At 46.4% G+C, this 20,104-nt stretch overlaps 2 protein-coding genes across 3 annotated transcripts in view; both read left to right on the forward strand.

The window, feature by feature from the left end:
• GNAL (G protein subunit alpha L) overlaps positions 1-20,104 on the forward strand; it is a 68,842-nt gene that overhangs the window by 38,396 nt on the left and 10,342 nt on the right. For both annotated transcript variants that reach the window (XM_070361974.1, XM_070361971.1), the window contains exon 5: positions 12,182-12,279. In XM_070361974.1, the coding sequence (XP_070218075.1) occupies positions 12,182-12,279 (98 nt within the window). The remainder of the gene's footprint in view (positions 1-12,181; positions 12,280-20,104) is intronic.
• CHMP1B (charged multivesicular body protein 1B) lies at positions 18,081-19,958 on the forward strand. Its single transcript, XM_005901112.3, has one exon. The coding sequence runs from the start codon at positions 18,204-18,206 to the stop codon at positions 18,801-18,803; it is 600 nt and encodes a 199-aa protein (XP_005901174.1). The 5' UTR covers positions 18,081-18,203; the 3' UTR covers positions 18,804-19,958.

Raw genomic sequence — 20,104 nt, forward strand, 5'->3', positions numbered from 1 at the left:
GTTGCCATTTATTTATCCAGGGGATCTTCCCAACCCGGGGTTCAAACCTGCATCTCTTAAGTCTTCTGCATTGGCAGACGGATTCTTTACCAGTGATGGACATCTTCTAAAGGTGATCATGGTGATGGGTGCACAACTCCACAAATAAACTAAAAACCAGATTTGTACACTGTAAATGGGTCAACTGTATGGTATGCGCATTAAAGGTCAATAAAATGGCTCCATTAAAAATAGAAAGAGGGAAAATACAAAACTCAGAATCAGAGAGTCCCAGAACTGGAAGAAATCTTAAAGATAATCTCTCGCAAATTCACGAGTGCAGAATGTCAAGGTCTCTGGTTCTCTGGACAGTTTTCTTTCCCATTTGTGTCAGATGCCAGATTCTCAGCTGGTGCAGAATTGCAGAGATCAGCAGTGCCTTTGAGATCTGTTATTTTGTGGAAACATGAGTCCCCTAATCCCTCCAGAAATGCACCAAGGGTGTCGTGTTTCCTCATAGCTATTGTTTCCTCTCGCAGAGGCTGCATGGTCCTTCTGAGGACACCCTCAGCCTGTTGTGGGTGCCTGGTACATGTGTCACTTAGTTAATTACAAACAGCCCACTTAGTACCTGGGGATCCTGGGCCCCGCCCCCAGCCTGCTCCCCTCCTCCCCACCCCCTGGCAGTCTTCAGGACAGAAGAGCCTGGCGGGCTACAGTCCATGGCGGCGTGAAGAGCTGGACACAGAGTGACTGAGCGTGCACTCACTGTTCATCTTTATCTGCTATGGTCCTTTGTATACATGCATTATAAATTATATTGATATCCACGACCCTCGGGACCCTCGCCAGTGTGGAGACTTGGGGGCTTGGCTCCCAGGTGCCTTTTCATGGGCCTGCACATGTTCTCCTAAGAAGGCTCAGCCCTTGTTTCTAGAAAGTGGCTGCAGTTCTGTTCAGCCAGCCCCACCCCTCCCCTGCTGTAAGTCAGGAGTCTGGGGCCTTGCAGGGTCTGGGAGCTGGGGTGCAGCTCAGCCCAATAGCACTGTCCTCGGGGCTCCTGTCCCGAGGGCCCATTCTTGCCACCATAGCCAGCCTCATGCCGGTGACCCGGACACCCCCCGCCCCATGTTCAGAACCCATGCCCCCTCCCCAGCAGCTGGTGATGCCTTGTACCAGTGGGTGTCCTCAAGCCTGCACGGCCTCCTGTTCCCTGCCATGTTCTCCTGTCGGGGCCTTTTGGCACCTGGCAGTCTAGTCACAATGCTGCTGGATCTGCACTCTTGAGTTCAGGTCCTGTCCTGGTGCCCGGAGCCAAGGATTCCCAAGCCTTCCCCCGGCAGCACTTCACAGGCCAGTCCTCAACCTCTCGCCAAGTCTGTTCTCCCTGTGCCACCCCCACCTTCTGGTTTTATCTTCCCACCACTCTCTCACCACCCCCTCCTGCCCCACCCCTCACAGGCATATCCTCACCCACTTCCTCCACCTGTTGGCCACGTGTTCCAGCAGCTGCCCAGAAAGACTGCCCTGTCCCCAGGGAACAGGGTACAGTGGCCAGAGCAAAGGAGCCGTCCCACCCCACCAGGCCGGAACCCAGGCCCTCCGATACTAGAATCCACTATCAAATGTTGTCTTAGGATTCCTTGTTAGGCTCCTCTATTATATCCTACACTAAAGTTTCCCCAGATACATATGTATCTAATTCTGTGGGAATGCAGCAAACACCCTTTTACAGACGTTTGCTTTAATCTCTTCCCAAAAGTGGGCCTTCTTCTTCCTCTTTGCCTCTCAGCACGTAAAGCAGACAGGACTCAGAGTGACTAAGAGACCAAGAATAATACCTCCAGGTGTTGCATAAGCAAGTTGACACCACGGAGAACTCTGGGGAGACAACTTGACAGAGCCTGTCTGGAAGTAAAGACCAAAGTCGTGATTCTTTAGTGTCTTACCCCTAATGAAAATACATAATTATTTTATCTCTGTTCCCACACAAATAAGTTTCTCCCATGAGTCTCCTTGGCATGCTTCAAGTGCACGAGAATTAGGATTTTAGAGAGAGAATCTCAAATATAAGAGTGGGAGTATTGTGAACGAGAAAAATCAAAAGCTAAGAAATTAATTTTATGGGAAAGAATACTTTAAGGAAAATTATATGTTCCCATCACAATGAGGTAGATTTATTTAACTGTACTGTGGGTCATGGATCTTATTGCTAAAACTTTATGCTTATCAGTTTTGTGAGACTATAATTTTGAAACAAAAGGTAGAGGGTCCTTAGGCAAATCTTACTGGACATTTTTTTTGTTTGGCTGCATCAGGTCTTAGTTGTGGTTTGCAGGCTTAGTTGCTCTGCAGTATGTGAGATCTGAGTTCCCGAACCAGGGGTTGAACCTATGTCCCCTGCTTTGGAAGGAGGATTCTTAACCACTGGACCACCAGGGAAGTCCCTTACTATATCTTTAAAAAAAAAAAAAAACCTTTATGTGAGACAGCAAAAAAGACACAGATGTATAGAACAATCTTTTGGACTCTGTGGGAGAGGGAGAGGGTGGGATGATTTGGTAGAATGGCATTGAAACGTGTATAATATCATATAAGAAACAAATCACCAGTCCAGGTTCGATGCAGGATACAGGATGCTTGGGGCTGGTGCACTGGGATGACCCAGAGGGATGGTGTGGGGAGGGAGGTGGGAGGGGGGTTCAGGATTGGGAACACGTGTATACCCGTGGCAGATTCATGTTGATGTATGGCAAAACCAATACAATATTGTAAAGTAATTAGCCTCCAATTAAAATAAATAAATTTTAAAAATTAAGAATAGAAAAAAAAAAAATAAATAAATAAACCTTTAAACCAAGTGCAGCCTGGCCACTGTGGTTAGCAAAGCCCCCTTTGGCTCAGTCACTCTGCACTTTGGAACCACAGGGAGTTCTGATTCTGCCCCAGACCTTGTGAGTCATGCTTCAGGGAAAAAGAGGCTAAAACTACATGGGTAATTCTGTGCTCAGCTACATAGGAAGGAAGTGAAAGCCTCTGGAAGTCATATATGAAATTAACAAGGTTGTAGGATACAGGATCAAATATAGAAATTAACTGTATTTCTTTCTGTATTTCTTTGTACTAACCATGAATAATTCCAAAAATGATTTTTTAAAAAGAATACACCTTTGAAATAACACCAAAAATCTACTTAGGCAAAAAATCTAACAAACGATGTGGAAAATGTGGTACACTGAAAACTAGGAAACATTACTGAGAGAAAATAAGACATAAATAAACAGATATAGCATGTTCATGGATAGAAAGTTCATTACTATTAAGATAGCATTCTCCCCAAAGTAGCCTAGAAACACAGTGCAACTCCACCCAGGGTACCAGCAGCTTTTCTCTAGAAACTGACAGGCCCATTCTCAGATGTATTTGGAAACTCAGAAGACCAAGAATATTTTACTCTTATAAAGAAAATAAAACAGTAATAAGACATACAACTCAATTTTTAATGGGAAAAATATTTGAACAAATACTTCAAAAATAAGACATGCAAGTGGGCAGCCATCACGTGAAAAGATGTCCACCATCACTGGTCATTGGGGAGATGCAAACTAAAGCCACAGCCAGATGCCAGCATGCACCCATTCAGTTCAGTTCAGTTCAGTCGCTCAGTCGTGTCCGACTCTTTGCGACCCCATAAATCGCAGCACGCCAGGCCTCCCTGTCCATCACCAACTCCCGGACTTCACTCAGACTCACATCCATCAAGTCAGTGATGCCATCCAGCCATCTCATCCTCTGTCGTCCCCTTCTCCTTCTGCCCCCAATCCCTCCCAGCATCAGAGTCTTTTCCAGTGAGTCAACTCTTCGCATGAGGTGGCCAAAGTACTGGAGTTTCAGCTTTAGCATCATTCCTTCCAAAGAAATCCCAGGGCTGATCTCCTTCAGAATGGACTGGTTGGATCTCCTTGCAGTCCAAGGGACTCTCAAGAGTCTTCTCCAAGGGAAAGGGTGGGAAGATTTGGGAGAATGGCATTGAAACATGTATAATATCATGTATGAAACGAGTTGCCAGTCCAGATTCCATGCACGGTACTGGATGCTTGGGGCTGGTGCACTGGGACGACCCAGAGGGAGGGGAGGGGAGGGAGGAGGGAGGAGGGTTCAGGATGGGGAACACGGGTATACCTGTGGCGGATTCATTTCGATATTTGGCAAAACTAATACAATATTGTAAAGTTTAAAAATAAAATCAAATTAAAAAGAAAACAAGAGTCTTCTCCAACACCACAGTTCAAAAGCATCAATTCTTTGGCGCTCAGCTTTCTTCACAGTCCAACTCTCACATCCATACATGACCACTGGAAAAACCATAGCCTTGACTAGACGGACCTTTGTTGGCAAAGTAATCTCTCTGCCTTTCAATATGCTATCTAGGTTGGTCATAACTTTTCTTCCAAGGAGCAAGCGCCTTTTAATTTCATGGCTGCAGTCACCATCTGCAGTGATTTTGGAGCCCAAAAAAATAAAGTCTGACACTGTTTCCACTGTTTCCCCATCTATTTCCCATAAAGTGATGGGACCAGATGCCATGATCTTCGTTTTCTGAATGTTGAGTTTTAAGCCAACTTTTTCACTATCCTCTTTCACCTTCATCAAGAGGCTTTTTAGTTCCTCTTCACTTTCTGCCATAAGGGTGGTGTCATCTGCATATCTGAGGTTATTGATATTTCTCCTGGCAATCTTGATTCCAGCTTGTGCTTCTTCCAGCCCAGCATTTCTCATGATGTACTGTGCATATAAGTTAAATAAGCAGGGTGACAGTATACAGCCTTGATGTACTCCTTTTCTTATTTGGAACCAGTCTGTTGTTCCATGTCCAGTTCTAACTGTTGCTTCCTGACTTGCATACAGATTTCTCAAGAGGCAGGTCAGGTGCTCTGGTATTCCCATCTCTTGAAGAATTTTCCACAGTTTATTGTGATTACACAGTCAAAGGCTTTGGCATAGTCAATAAAGCAGAAATAGATGTTTTTTCTGGAACTCTCTTGCTTTTTCGATGATCCAGCAGATGTTGGCAATTTGATCTCTGGTTCCTCTGCCTTTTCTAAAACCTTCTTGAACATCTGGAAGTTCACAGTTCACATATTGCTGAAACCTGGCTTGGAGAATTTTGAGCATTACTTTGCTAGTGTGTGAGAAGAGTGCAATTGTGCGGTAGTTTGAGCATTCTTTGGCATTGCCTTTCTTCGGGATTGGAATGAAAACTGACCTTTTCCAGTCCTGTGGCCACTGCTGAGTTTTCCAAATTTTCTGGCATATTGAGTGCAACACTTTCACAGCATCATCTTTCAGGATTTGAAATAGCTCAACTGGAATTCCATCACCTCCACTAGCTTTGTTCGTAGTGATGCTTCCTAAGGCCCACTTGACTTCACATTCCAGGGTGTCTGGCTCTAGGTGAGTGATCACACCATCGTGATTATCTGGGTCATGAAAATCTTTTTTGTACAGTTCTCTTGTGTATTCTTGCCACCTCTTCTTAATATCTTCAGCTTCTGTTAGGTCCATACCATTTATCAAGCCCATCTTTGCATGAAATGTTCCCTTGTTATCTCTAATTTTCTTGAAGAGATCTCTAGTCTTTCCCATTCTGTTGTTTTCCTCTATTTCTTTGCATTGATCGCTGAGGAAGGCTTTCTTATCTCTTCTTGCTATTCTTTGGAACTCTGCATTGAGATGCTTGTATCTTTCCTTTTCTCCTTTGCTTTTTGCTTCTCTTCTTTTCACAGCTATTTGTAAGGCCTCCCCAGACAGCCATTTTGCTTTTTTACATTTCCTGTACAATGTCACGAACTTCATTCCATAGTTCATCAGGCACTCTATCTATCAGATCTAGTCCCTTAAATCTATTTCTCACTTCTGCTGTGTAATCATAAGGGATTTGATTTAGGTCATACCTGAATGATCTAGTGGTTTTCCCTACTTTCTTCAATTTAAGTCTGAATTTGGCAATAAGGAGTTCATGATCTGAGCCACAGTCAGCTCCTGGTCTTGTTTTTGTTGACTGTATAGAGCTTCTCCATCTTTGACTGCAAAGAATATAATCAATCTGATTTCGGTGTTGACCATCTGGTGATGTCCAAGTGTAGAGTCTTCTCTTGTGTTGTTGGAAGAGGGTCTTTGCTATGACCAGTGCATTTTCTTGGCTGCTGCTGCTGCTGCTAAGTCGCTGCAGTCGTGTCCGATTCTGTGCGACCACATAGACGGCAGCCCACCAGGCTGTCCCGTCCCTGGGATTCTCCAGGCAAGAACACTGGAGTGGGTTGCCATTTCCTTCTCCAGTGCATGAAAGTGAAAAGTGAAAGTGAAGTCGGTCAGTCATGTCTGACTCTTAGCGACCCCATGGACCGCAGCCCACCAGGCTCTTCCGTCCCAGGGATTCTCCAGGCAAGAGTACTTGGAGTGGGGTGCCATTGCCTTCTCTGATTTTCTTGGCAAAACTCTATTAATTTTTGCCCTGCTTCATTCTGTATTCCAAGGCCAAATTTGCCTGTTACTCCAGGTGTTTCTTGACTTCCTACTTTTGCATTCCAGTCCCCTATAATGAAAAGGACATCTTTTTTGGGTGTTAGTTCTAAAAGGTCTTGTAGGTCTTCATAGAACCGTTCAACTTCAGCTTCTTCAGCATTATTGGTTGGGGCATAGACTTGGATTACTGTGATATTGAATGGTTTGCCTTGGAAACGAAGAGAAATCATTCTGTCATTTTTGAGATTGCATCCAAGTACTGCATTTCGAACTCTTTTGTTGACCATGATGGCTTCATGACTTCACTTATATTAAGTTTCTAGAAAAGGCAAAACTATATAGAGACTGAAGTAGATTGTCAGTTGTCTGAGACTGGGGTGGGGATGGGGGAGGTGGCATGGAGGTGGTAGAGAGGCTCTGAGACCTGGCTGCGTTGGTGGGTGTGTGACTGGATAACTACATGGGTGAATTTTAGGGCATATAAAGTAAACCTCCAAAGGCTGCTAGAAATGATTCTAAGAATAAAGCAGGCTGTCCAAGGTAGGGGGTCAGGGGAAGGCAAGTGTGGTATTTATTGTAAACGTGGGTTTGCTGTCAGTGGTCTCCAGCCATGAGGAGCTGCTATAGGCGGGGAAACAGGAAGCTGGCCCAGCCCACTGAGCTGCTTCTAGATGCAGGCAGACACCTCCTCATCACGGGGCTCAGACAAGTGTGAAGGATCCATGATCCTTCCCATTTTGTCATCTGTAGAACGGGAGCTGCATCACCTGCAAGGCAGGACATTTGAGACTCAAAATGAGCCCTCGGCCAGGAGCCCCTGAGTACCTTGCCTGAGACACATGAGGCCCCAGGAGGGGCCAGGTGACCCCACCTTACGTTTTGTTTCTTCCTGTGGTTTTTTTGCCCACAGAGGCTGTGTTTCATGCTGGGAAACACACAAGCTTGGGGATCCCTGATTATTGTTAATACTTTGGTTTTTTCTGGGTTTTCATTGCAACGTGTGGGCTTTCTCTAGTTGTGGAGCATGGGCTTAGTTGCCCCACAGCATGTGAGATCTTAACTCCCCAACAAGGGCTTGAACCTGCATCTCCTGCATTGGAAGGCAGATTCTTAACCACTGAACCATCAGGGAAGTCCCCTTTAGCATGGTTTCTGAATGCTGTTTCTAAATAGAATTTGAGGTATCCTGTATTCACTTAGACCTGAGGATGGACAGAGATTATAAATAACCAGCCCTGACAGATCCCACACACACTTTCAACTTGACATCCACCAGATATCTGAAAAGAGAAATGACAGAAGCCTATTAGATCACCCTGCTTTCTGAGGGGTAAAACTGAGTAGGTGCATTTTAGATGAATCAGACTCAAACCTGAGCTTCAGAAAATTCCATTTAAACGGCTACTCACCTGAAACAAACTGCCTGTTTCTAAGGCCCACTTGATGGTGTGATGATCACTGTCCACTCCGTTACCATGGACGGTTCCGTTAATCATTTATTTTGCTTCAATGTGGGCTTCCCTTGTGGCTCAGCTGTTGAAGAATCTGCCTATAATGCAGGAGACCTGGGTTTGACCCCTGGGTTGGGAAGAATCCCCAAAGTCCAGGAGAATTCCATGGACTGTATAGTCCACGGGGTCACAAAGAGTCGGACACAACTGAGCAACTTTCACTTTCACTTTTGCTTCAACGAGTTCCATAAAAGATTTGGTGCCACTCACAAGGTTATAACACAAATTAATTTAAAAAATGAAGTATGGCAGAAGGGAACTAGGAGCAGGAAAGCAAATAATGTGAAGCAGACTGAAGTAGGTGCCCAGAGCATAAGGCAAGGTCTACATACAAGCTCGGACCCATGCCCAGACAGGGTTTCTGAGCTTCTGTGCCATCAACTCAGTGATATAAGTGAAGAAGAGTCACAGGATCCCAGAGGATTAAAAATTAATAATAATATTGAAACAGCAATTGCCCGAGAGATGCAAAAAACTATTCCTGACACTAAAATTAAAGAGGGATCTTTTCCATAAGTCATCCTAGGAATAACATTTTTCACTCCACCCATCGAAGGTTTCCACCAGCCTCAGGACAGGGCACGGAATGTGGGAGCAGCCCCACTTGAGATCCGGGTGCCCTCCAGACCCCTGGACCACATTCAGCTCACCAGACAAGAAGTATTTTTGACTTGATTTTTATTTCCAAAATGAAAAATGTATTTTAAGAGTTAGTGTAACCAGAAAGTTGTTTTATTGTATTAGAAAAGTCATGCAAGGATTTTTTTTTACATTTCTTGTTGGCATACATCTATTTCTATTTTAAAGCAATAATGAAGAATTTAAAAAAAAAAAAAAAAAAAAGTTACTCACCTGAGAATTCCAAGCTAGCTTTGAGTATATACTTTATATCTACAGAGAAGTGTAAGCAGCAGAACCAGAAGGCAGGTGCTGTGCTAGGAAATGGAGAAGTTGGGTATTTAATATTTTCAGTTTAAATTTTGATTTCAACATCAAGATTATGCTGTAACAATTTAAAGCCTTACTTTAGGTTTAATTTGGTATCATTATCATTTTTATTTTCTATAACACAACTAAAACTTCTTTGAATAAGAGTACCATAAATCTCCATGTATTTCAGTTGCTAAATATGTGAAGATCACAAGGTGATTCTCATATTTTGTAATACAGAAAAAATAGGAAGTATGACTTAGTAATGTTCTCTTTATGCTCTCAGTTTCTCTCAACTCCCAGATGTCAAAAACAAGGACACTTCACTGTGAATCACCCTTTCTTTTTAGACACACACACACACACTGAAATTATTTTTATTTAGTATTGTTCATTTTAGTTGCTAAGGGAGGCATACTAAAGTTACTCCTCATATTTACTTCCCAGTTGTCTTAGCAAATGTAGGAGGATTCTAGCCAGGCTCTGGACAAATGTTTGCTTGCAGCTCAAGAAGCTGCAGTGGTTCATGATGTCACAGAATCATTTCTTTACTGGTTTGTATATTTTTATTTGAGGTTGTGGTATTGTGGCTATATCCCTGAAGGAGGGCATGGCAACCCACTCCAGTATTCTTGCCTGGAAAATCCCATGGACAGAGGAGCCTGGTGGGCTATGGTCCTAGGGTCGCAAAGAGTCGGACACAACTGAATCAACTTAGCACGCACGCACATTATGGCTATGATTTCTAAACCTTTATCTTTTAGAAATAACGTTGAAATAAAACAATGGTGTAAGAGAGTGGCTATAAAATAATCAAGGTGAGAGAGAAGGCCTGAGATACAGATAAAGAGACCGGCCACACGATGAGTGTGGAATCTGCCTGTGGGTAGTGAGTGCTCTGCGGCAGTCTCTCTGCTTCTGTGTGACAATTTCCCTGATGGAAAGGTAAATAAGTCACAGCCACAGCCACCCTGGAATTTTCCACAAAGGTCTGTGAACTCCTTAAAGAGTAAATGTGGAGATTCCTGGGCACCTGGCCTTGGTCTTGCCTAAGGTCTTGTTCCCCAAGGAGGAAGATGAAACAGATAGAAGTTGCCCCTGTCTTCTTGGTGTCGGCCACAGTGTCTGCTGTAAGGTCACAGCATCTGCTATAAGGTCACAGCGTCTGCTGTAAGGTCACGGCAACCAGGTTCCTACCTCTCTGCTGTCGTCAGCATCACCCCAAGAACCGTGCATTTTGTTCCTTGGACCGAGCACCCCTCTGTGACTCTGCCTCCAAGGCTTCTGCTCAGACTATTAAAGAAAAACTTCACTTACATCACTAAGTTGATGGCACAGAAGCTCAGAAACCCTGTCTGGGCACAGGTCCGAGCTTGTGTGTAGACCTTGCCTTATGCTCTGGGCACCTACTTCAGTCTGCTTCACATCACTCGCTTTCCTGCTCCTAGTTCCCTTCTGCCATACTTTGTTTTTTTAATTAATCCTGTTTTTAATCCTGACCCTTGTTAAAGACAGGAAGGAACTTTGTTCCAGGACCACTGCACGAGAGGTTGCAGTGGGGGAAAGGGGGCACTCAAATTCCAGCATCACTGAGACAGTGGCATCACTGCCTGCCAGGACTGGCAGATGATAACACAAGAGAGCGTTTCTCTTTAAACGTGTGTATGTGTGTGTGTGTGTGTGTGTGTGTCCTTGTTTGGCTCTTAGAAAGAAGTTTTTAAGGAAACCCACAGACAGACCCCTTTTCTGGAGAGATGGGAGCAGCCCTGGAGGGTTCCAGAAGGAAGCGTCAGTTCAAGGGGCAGGATAAAAGCTGAGGGTCCAGCTCCTTTCCTTCACATGGATGCTGTCCACTCCTGTCCCCCATGGACAGTATGGATTTGTTGTTGATGCCAACAGGCAGGCAGACACGATAGACACAAAGACTCATGGCGTAAGCTTAAACATTGTTCCTTACATTAGGAGTCAGGATAAGACATACTAGAATCTGGTGATGCTCGCACTTAGGGCCCCCACTTCCCTTCCCTGGTTCTGGACCTAATTTGTACCTGTAATTCTATGTTTCCTTTTTCCTAGAGGGCCTAAAACTTCTAGAAGTGTTAGGCCCCTCAGAACTGGGATCCACCCTTGTATGGAACTGTGAATCTCTAAAAAATGTGCCAACTCAGTTTTTTTGTTTTTTTTTTCCCCCTGCAAAGAACCTGTGCTGTTTCTTAGGAAGCATGGCCTCAGCTGCTTCCTGGAGGGTTTGCCCCAGACCCTCCCCTGCAGATCGAAGGTGGAAGTCAGTGCTTCCTGGTGTGGGAAGGGATATAAATATTCTAACAAAGAGTTTCTTGAAAATTTACATAACTTCTTTTATATTTAGCTGCTAATGTATAGTCATTTGCTGCCATAGCGCTGCTCATTTAAAATGGGTAATTTTGGAAATACAGGTTCACAGAGTCATCTTTACCCAGGCGGCCAGCTTTCCGCTTCAGAGGCTGCTGGTGCCATAATGGATGGGCTTGAATGAAAATTCCCGGTTCATGCTTACCTCAGAGTTTCTTAAAAGACCAGAAGACAATAAATCACTATCCCCAAAGATTATAATTTTAAAAGTTTCTTTCTCATGTACCTAATGCTTCTGGGCAGAACATAACTCACCTGGTCAATCATGTCTGTTCATGATCGTGGCTTCATTCTCACCTAGAAAATTAAAAATGAAAGTGTTGGTCACTCAGTCGTGTCCAACCCTTTGCAACCCCATGGACTGTAGCTCACCAGGCTACTCTGTCCATGGAATTCTCCAGGCAAGAATACTGGAGTGGGTTGCCATTTCCTTCTCTAGGGGAACCTCCCAACCCAGGGATTGAATCCAGATCTCCTGCATTACAGGCAGATTCTTTACCATTTGAGCCACGAGGGAAGCAGCTAAAACAGACCTTGCCATTATAACAAGTGTGTTTTTTCATGGCTGAAGTGGCCATTCTGCTAGTCAAGTCGCTGAGTCTTAAGAACGGTAAACTCTTAGTGGAATGGATAGTTGATGAATGTCATTAATTTTGGACTTATCACTTCCGCTTTGGGAACTCTCTGGGACTATGAGAGTGTTTGACGTAGATTGAGGAATAAGGCCTTCCACCCTGTGTGGAGCCGACCTACCCTGCAGATGGTTTTGGCATTTTCTTTTTCCTTTTAACTTTTAGAAGGTGGGTGGCACATGTTTTCTTACTCATAACTTTTTCAAATTTCAGGAATTCTTCGATCATGTGAAGAAGCTCTGGGATGATGAAGGTGTGAAGGCCTGCTTCGAGCGGTCCAACGAGTACCAGCTCATCGACTGCGCCCAATAGTGAGTCTGCCCACGAGGCCCAGCCCAGGGTGGGCACCCCCACCGCACTGCCCCTCGGAGTCCAGCTCTCCCACCCCGTGCAGCAAGTGGCATCACCTGGATATGTGATGACCCAGACTTGTCAGGTCATTCTGGCTGCTGCTTAGAGGGTAGAACGGAGGCAATAGAGATCCATGGGTGCTTCAGGGCAGATGGTGGGCTTAGAGGTGAGCCTTGGTCCATGGGGACAGAGCCATGCAGCAGATCGGATGAGAGAGGTGGAGAAAAGAGGGGGTCAGGGTGACCACAGGTGCGTCATGATGCTATTATTCAGACGGAGACCAGGGAGATGTCGTTAGTGGAGGACAGGACACCATCTGGCTCCAGTTTGGAGAAGCCAAACTGAGATACCAGAGCAGAGACAGAGATGGAGCAAGTGGCTGGATGTAGGAGCTGGTGTTAGATGAGAGGAAGCGACCCAGGTGTGGACGGTGCCTGTCCACTGATGACTGTAGAGCCTGGACAAGATGAGCGAGTATAGACAGAGGAGAAGTACTAAGCAATGATGTTCAGTCTTCAGAGGATGGAGGAGTGGGAAGAGAGGGGATCCTCCCAGGAGGAAGGCAGTCCTCAAGGCCAAGACAGAGAGACAGATGGTGCTGGTGGAACCTTACTTCACCTCATCCCCCTTGTGCCGGGGAGACGGCCACACCCGCTCAGCCGCTGGCAGGTGGCGAGCTGCCCCAATTCAGGGAGCCTCTGGAGCTGTCCAGGAGGGCCAGGTTAACCAGAGGTGCCCACAGACCTGCCCCAGGGGCCCTGAATGACCACCAACAGCATTAATGATCCTCCCTTATGTACTCGAAAGTCTATTTACTGATAAGGATCTGTAGTTAATTAGTTGTGCATGCTCAGTTGCCTCTGACTCTTCGCTAATTAAGTAGAGCAGTACTTAAAACTTCTCTTTTCCTGCCATGCTTAACAGTTCCTTCAAGACTTGCGTTGAATCCACATCACCTTGTAAACAGACCACAGGCTCTGGTTCACATTTGTGACTGCTTTCCTGTGATCACTTATTCCACAGCCATATTGCGAAGTCCAGAGAGCTGGGGTGTTTAGATGTGGGTGTGGGTGTGGTGTGGGGTACAGATCTGGTGGAGCTAAACGCAACCTCAGAGGGTCCTGGGGGCCACCCCTCCCAGAGGGGCCCTCATCTCCCTTCTGAGGCCCCCTCATGCTCTTTTCTAAGGCCATGTCACCACCGCTTAAAAACCACAGGAATTATATGTTAAATCACAATGTTGTAGAGATGGGAATGTCATACTAAGAAACTATCAGCAGCTGGAATTCCCAGCACAGCTCAAGATAACATTAAAACCTATATAAGTTTGCATCTGAGGTTCATGGGGGTATGTCTGATCGCCATTTCCAGCATTTCTTGAGTGAAGTCTCCTGGGCCTTCAGCGCCCTTCAGTGTCCCATTAGGAATTTCTCTTTCTTATGAAAAGAGCCCATCACCATAGTGTTAGAATTAATGATTTACTTTAAAATAGAATATGCAAGGCACATATGACAAACAGAAGCAGCCTGAGCTTTGCTGGCAGGCAGTCAGGATCCAGATGTTCGCTTGGGCAGGGTGCTTCATGGGAATAAAGTCACGGACTGTGTTCTTGTGCAGTTGTTGTAGGATTGACTAAGCAGAGACCCAAACACCCCAGAGTGTGCCTGGCACCTGGGGGCCCTTGCTGAGCTCCTGCTACCATGTCTCCATGTGGGAGCGGAGGTTTAGGGGGTCCCCTGAGGGGCCTGAGATCAGCACTCCCACCCGGGAGGACCCCAGCCACCATCTGCTATTTCCTTCAGTTCTGTCCTTTCAAATTAGGGAGAGCGAGACTGAGACTCAAGGTGAAGACTACAGGCTTGTCAGACATCAATACCGTGACTCCTGCTCTGGATTCTGCCCCCCACCACCCGCCCTGCCCTGAACATCACTATCTGGGTTAATCCTAACATCCCCAGCTTGGCTTCTTTAATCCATTTTAATATGCATGGGACTCAAGTGGGATCAGCAACCATTGTCTCTTAATCATGGTCTTGTTTTTCCTCTGCAGTCGGATTTTGCAGCTGGGGCCAAGGGGTTTCAAGAACAAGTAACATTTCATAACACTTGTTAGATGCATGCGTGGTGCCCAATGTGTTTATGTTGCCAAATGAGATGTTGAAGGAAAGTAGCTGCTTCTGCTTCCTGTCACCATAGTTTATGGAAGAAAGGACATTCCAGCATCCAGCTGGGAATGCCCTGGGACCGGGACACTCAAGCCCGCCTGCCCAGCCCCCAGGTTTCCAGCTGCTTGAAAAATGTGTCTTATTCCTCCTTGGAGGCTCAATTACTGGGAGGGTGTCTTTGCATGAAGTCAGGGCTGTTTGAAATCAGGAGCCCAGCGCTCAGCGTGGGGTTGGTGGGGAGCTGAGCTTCGCGTTGGCAGAGTCCAGGGTTCTGACATGTCTTGTTTTCCCTTCTATTCTGAATTCTCAAAAAAAGATCTGCTGACATCTTGGCGTGACTCCAAGTCACTATGTTATCTGCTCAGCAGTCTTATATTTTGAACCCAGATGCTAACTAAGACGGGATTCATTCTAAGTCATTTCTTCCATGGCAGAAACCATGGGAATATTTGAAGGGAGGAGATGCTTTCCAGGGGGCTGAACTTCCAGTGAAGAATCCAAGAATGGTCTCACCACAGTTCCTCAGAAACTTAAAACACGGAGGAACCCAGCAGTTTCTCTCCCGGGTACACCTAAGAGATTTAAAAACATACGTCCACACAAAAACTGCGCACAAATGTTCACAGCAGCAGCATCCACAGTATCCAAAAGCACAAACAACCCACATGTGCATGAAAGGATGAAGGGATAAACGGACTTGGTCCAGCCACACACAGGGATCTTATTTAGCCATAAAATCGAATGAAGTTCTGATGCATGTTATAGCATGAGTGAACTTGGAAGACATGCTGCTGCTGCTGCTGCTAAGTCGCTTCAGTCATGTCCGACTCTGTGCGACCCCACAGACGGCAGCCCACCAGGCTGCCCCATCCCTGGGATTCTCCAGGCAAGAACACCGGAGTGGGTTGCCATTTCCTTCTCCAATGCATGAAAGTGAAAAGTGAAAGTGAAGTCGCTCAGTCCAGTCTGACTCTTAGCGGCCCCATGGACTGCAGCCTACCAGGCTCCTCCGTCCATGGGATTTTCCAGGCAAGAGTACTGGAGTGGGGTGCCATTGCCTTCTCCATGGAAGACATGAGGCTCAGTGAAAGAACCCTGGCACGAGGGCTACATGCCCTATGACTCCATTTGTATGAAATGTCCAAAACAGGCAAACCCATAGACACAGAAAGTAGATTCGTGGTTGCTGGAAGCTGGGGAGGGGAAATTGAGAGTGATTCAAAATGGGTGGGCACTGCACCATCTGACAGAGGACCTGGCTGGAGCAGCCTGGGAATAAGCATATTATGAGCTTTAAGGGTTGGCCTCTCGGTAAAAATGAGTGTCTTTGGAGTATCAAGCAAGCTGAGCAAATTAGCAGAGATTCTGTTTCATAAGAGGTCCCCGGTGCCCACTGTGAAAATTAAAAACAATCTCTACTGCATTATCCCCAAAAACGCACTTCCTCTAAGCGCTAATAATAAGTGATTAGGTAGCCATGGAAACAGCTATTTTGGGAGAAAGGAAATCAAAGAAAATTGGATTTCAGAACAGGTTTATAAAGTCAGACTTTGCTTAATCTAACTTGAAACTCTGCAGTGTACGTAGGGTCTCATGCTTTGCACTCTTGTGTTTACGTGGTACCTTCCAGACACGTCCATGTACATAATTGGTTTTAGAATACTCTGGAAGAAAGATGCCCCCCAAAGAAAAGTATAGTGGGAAAGGTGAAGTGATTCACAGCTGTGTTAACATTAGTTGCTCAGTCATGTCTGACTCTCTGCAACCCCGTGGACTGTACTGTCAAGCTCCTCTGTCCATGGGATTCTCCAGGCAAGAATACTGGAGTGGGTTGCCATTTCCATCTCCAGGGGATCTTCCCCACCCAGGAATCAAACCCTGGTCTCCCATATTACCGGGAGATTCCTTAGCATCTGAGCCACCTTCTAGAAACGTCTCACGTAAAGAAAGAGTTCTACTTTAGGAAAACAAAATCTAAGCTAAGCTGTTGATGAGGGTAACATCCTAGCCCCTCTCAGTCAAATTCAACTAAGCAAAGCGTCACTTGGGTTCAGTGTCTCCTGTGTGCAGAGCATGTTCTAGGTTCCATAGTGGGGAAAGGAACAAGGCTGTTCTCTGCCTCCACGTGGCTCGTAATATTATAGGTCCCCATAATATTATAGGTCCTCCCGTGCCAGGAGGTCTGCTGTGTATGCTGTGTGGAGTGGAGAGTGCAGCTCAGAAGGGCTTCTGGAGAAGGTTCTGGAGGAGCAGTGTGAGGCGGGGGTAGGATCTCAGCAGGAGGAGAGGTATGGGGTGGAAGCCCACACAGCAGGGACAGTGTCCACAGAGAGGACTCATCCAAACTGAGAAGTGACCACCCGTCCTCATCCACACTGACAGGTGACACAGTGGTGTTCAGCCTTCAAGCTCAGTCTGACTTGCCTGTGTGTGGAGAGAAAGAAGAGGGTGGGGACCGTGTCCACATGCCTTTCTGCCCAGGTGTTGGAGCAAGAGTGATATAACCAGAGCTGTGTTTTAGGAAAATGTATGCGCCAACACCACCATGGCCAACTATCACAGGAGGCCCAAAGGGGTGGTGAGCCTCTGGATTAAAACGTATGTGCCAACACCACCATGGCCAACTATCACAGGAGGCCCAAAGGGGTGGTGAGCCTCTGGATTAAAACTATCTCAAACAGTCAGCTGAGCTCCTTAGGGCAGGTTGGGCCTTTTTATGTTGTCGTTGCTGTACCAAAGGACTCTTCCTAAAAGAAAAAAGCCGCAGCACCGGCTGCAGCCACCTCCAAGCCTGCACTTCTGAAGGGTGACAGTTTTGATATATGCCAATGGGTGTGGGTCCCAGCACTTCACCGTCATTTGCCTGCATCATGTAAAATGACAGTTTTGCCTGTTAAAGTTAAATGTGAGTGAAGTTCCTTGGATATTTATAAAATATCAAATAGAATCATGTCGGCAAAAATGGGTCTTTTATTACTAAACTTCAGAAAGATTTCTGGATGGTCGTTATTAGCAGTTCACCTACTAGCTGACCTTCAGCGATGGCATAGATGAGGTGGTCCATGGACTGGAAGGTATTTTCATCCACTGCAGTAAAAGGATGTCTCAGGCTGCAGCCAGATTGTCCCTAAAGAATGAGGTGCAGGTCAGTGACACAACTTTGTGTGTTTTGTACTTTTAATTATTAACGGTCCACTTTCCCCTGAGAAGGTGGAAGTTGCAGGAGCAGGTGGAGAAAGTCTGCTGACCTCGGGAAAGCTTCCTGGTTTTCAGTCTTTAATTGGACACCTCCGGCCCCCAGCCTGTCCGTGCATAAGAAAGTGTGCATACACGCACTTCTGTTGATTTACTAATGCTTCAGTGCTTTAACAACTGGCGAAAACTAGGTACAGACGGCGAGTGCCCTAGTCGGCGAGGCCCCAGTCCTCCGACTGGAGGATCCTGCCCGAAAGTATCCTGGTCTCAGCGGGCCATGTCCGGAAACCCCGCCCCTGGCGCCGTGCGTCCCTTGAGCCGTGTCGTGCGTCTCCTGGCCCCACCCGCTACGCCGCGGGCCCCGCCCTGGCGCCGAGGGATGACGTCACCGCCTGCGCCCAGGACGGCAGAAACAGGAAGTGAGACCAAAACAAAGGAGCGGCGGCGGGGAACGGTCTCTGTTTTTCTACTTCCTCCGGCCTCCTCCTTGACCGTGGCCGCCGACCCTCGGAAGCAGTCCGAACATGTCCAACATGGAGAAACACCTGTTCAACTTAAAGTTCGCGGCCAAAGAACTGGGGAGGAGTGCCAAAAAATGCGACAAGGAGGAAAAGGCCGAAAAGGCCAAGATTAAAAAGGCCATTCAGAAGGGCAATATGGAAGTTGCGAGGATTCACGCCGAGAACGCGATTCGCCAGAAGAACCAGGCAGTGAATTTCTTGAGGATGAGCGCGCGGGTGGACGCGGTGGCCGCCAGGGTCCAGACGGCTGTGACGATGGGCAAGGTGACCAAGTCGATGGCCGGAGTGGTTAAGTCGATGGACGCGACGTTGAAGACCATGAACCTCGAGAAGATCTCCGCCCTGATGGACAAGTTCGAGCACCAGTTCGAGACGCTGGACGTTCAGACGCAGCAGATGGAGGACACGATGAGCAGCACGACGACGCTGACCACTCCCCAGGGCCAGGTGGACATGCTGCTGCAGGAAATGGCAGACGAGGCCGGCCTCGACCTCAACATGGAGCTGCCGCAGGGCCAGACCGGCTCCGTGGGGACGAGCGTAGCCTCGGCCGAGCAGGACGAGCTGTCCCAGAGGTTGGCCCGCCTGCGGGACCAGGTGTGACCGCTGGACCGCTCAGAGGCGAGCCAGCCGCAAGCGACCTTCCGAAGACGGATACTCTACACTAGAACCTCGGAATCGGCCAGAATGCTGAACTGCTCTTACTCAAGATGCTTCTCCCTTCGGGTTTACAGTGCTCTCCAGACACACGAAGAATTCCCAGGCCTTCTCTTAACTCTTAACTGGATTTGAAAGTTCTGTATGGCTTGTGATTAAGTGTATCAAGTTAATTTGACTTATATGAATCTTTCTCAAAAATTTAGTCAAAACTCTGCAAAGTCGCTTCAGTCGTGACCGACTCTGTGCAACCCCATAGACGGCAGCCCACCAGGCTCCCCTGTCCCTGGGATTCTCCAGGCAAGAACACTGGAGTGGGTTGCCATTTCCTTCTCCAATGCCTGAAAGTAAAAAGTGAAAGTGAAGTCGCTCAGTCATGTCTGACTGACTCTTCGCGACCCCATGGACTGCAGCCTACCAGGCTCCTCCATCCATGGGATTTTCCAGGCAAGAGTACTGGAGTGGGTTGCTATGTAACTCTAGTTCCCGTGTATTCAGTTTTCTGCCCGAATTATCAAAATTGACAGTTTTCTTTTTACTTTTGTGTAGTATCTGGAGTTGAGGGGTGGTGATTACGTAGGTCTATTGCTGGGCTTTCTACTGTTCATTCAGCAACTTATTTCATGGGCAGCGCCATTCTGTGTATCCTTAGTTTGTTGCTGTCAAATGCAGTCTACATCTGACTATTAATCTGTTCTCATAGCTTACACTGAAATTACTTTAGTACCTTCTTGTGTAATACTCTTTTACTTTTTATGGCCTATAAATTTCTTGTGGTAGTTGCCTTTCTGTAACTGGAAGAAAATGCTACGTAACCTCCACATATCATAAGAGAAAATCATTTGTTTATGGTTTTAAGATTTACAAGGCTTAATGTGTGACGGTTATTTCCAAGTGAATTTCTCTCACACATTTCTGGTTATTTTCCTATTCGTTAGACTTTGATTAGATTTGTTTTAAAGTATACCAATTAGCATGACAGTCACATTTCTCTAATGTTGCCAAAGAACTGTTGATGGGTTTGAGAAGCCCTGGGACTGTGTGTGGGAGTGAGTTTTGTTTAGATTTTAATCAAAACTAGAAATAAAATTTTAGGTTCTAGTTATTCGCATTTATTATCTTGTCTTAAAGCGACAACTCTTTAAAACCTTGGAAATACTGATACAAGCTGGGATATTTGGTTTAGCCTTTCAAATCCCTGACATTCTCGTGCAGCGTCTGGAAGTGTGGGAAGGACAAGTGCAGAC

This window comes from Bos mutus, chromosome 24 (genome assembly GCF_027580195.1).
Source record: "Bos mutus isolate GX-2022 chromosome 24, NWIPB_WYAK_1.1, whole genome shotgun sequence".
In the NCBI taxonomy this organism is placed as follows: Eukaryota; Metazoa; Chordata; class Mammalia; order Artiodactyla; family Bovidae; genus Bos; species Bos mutus.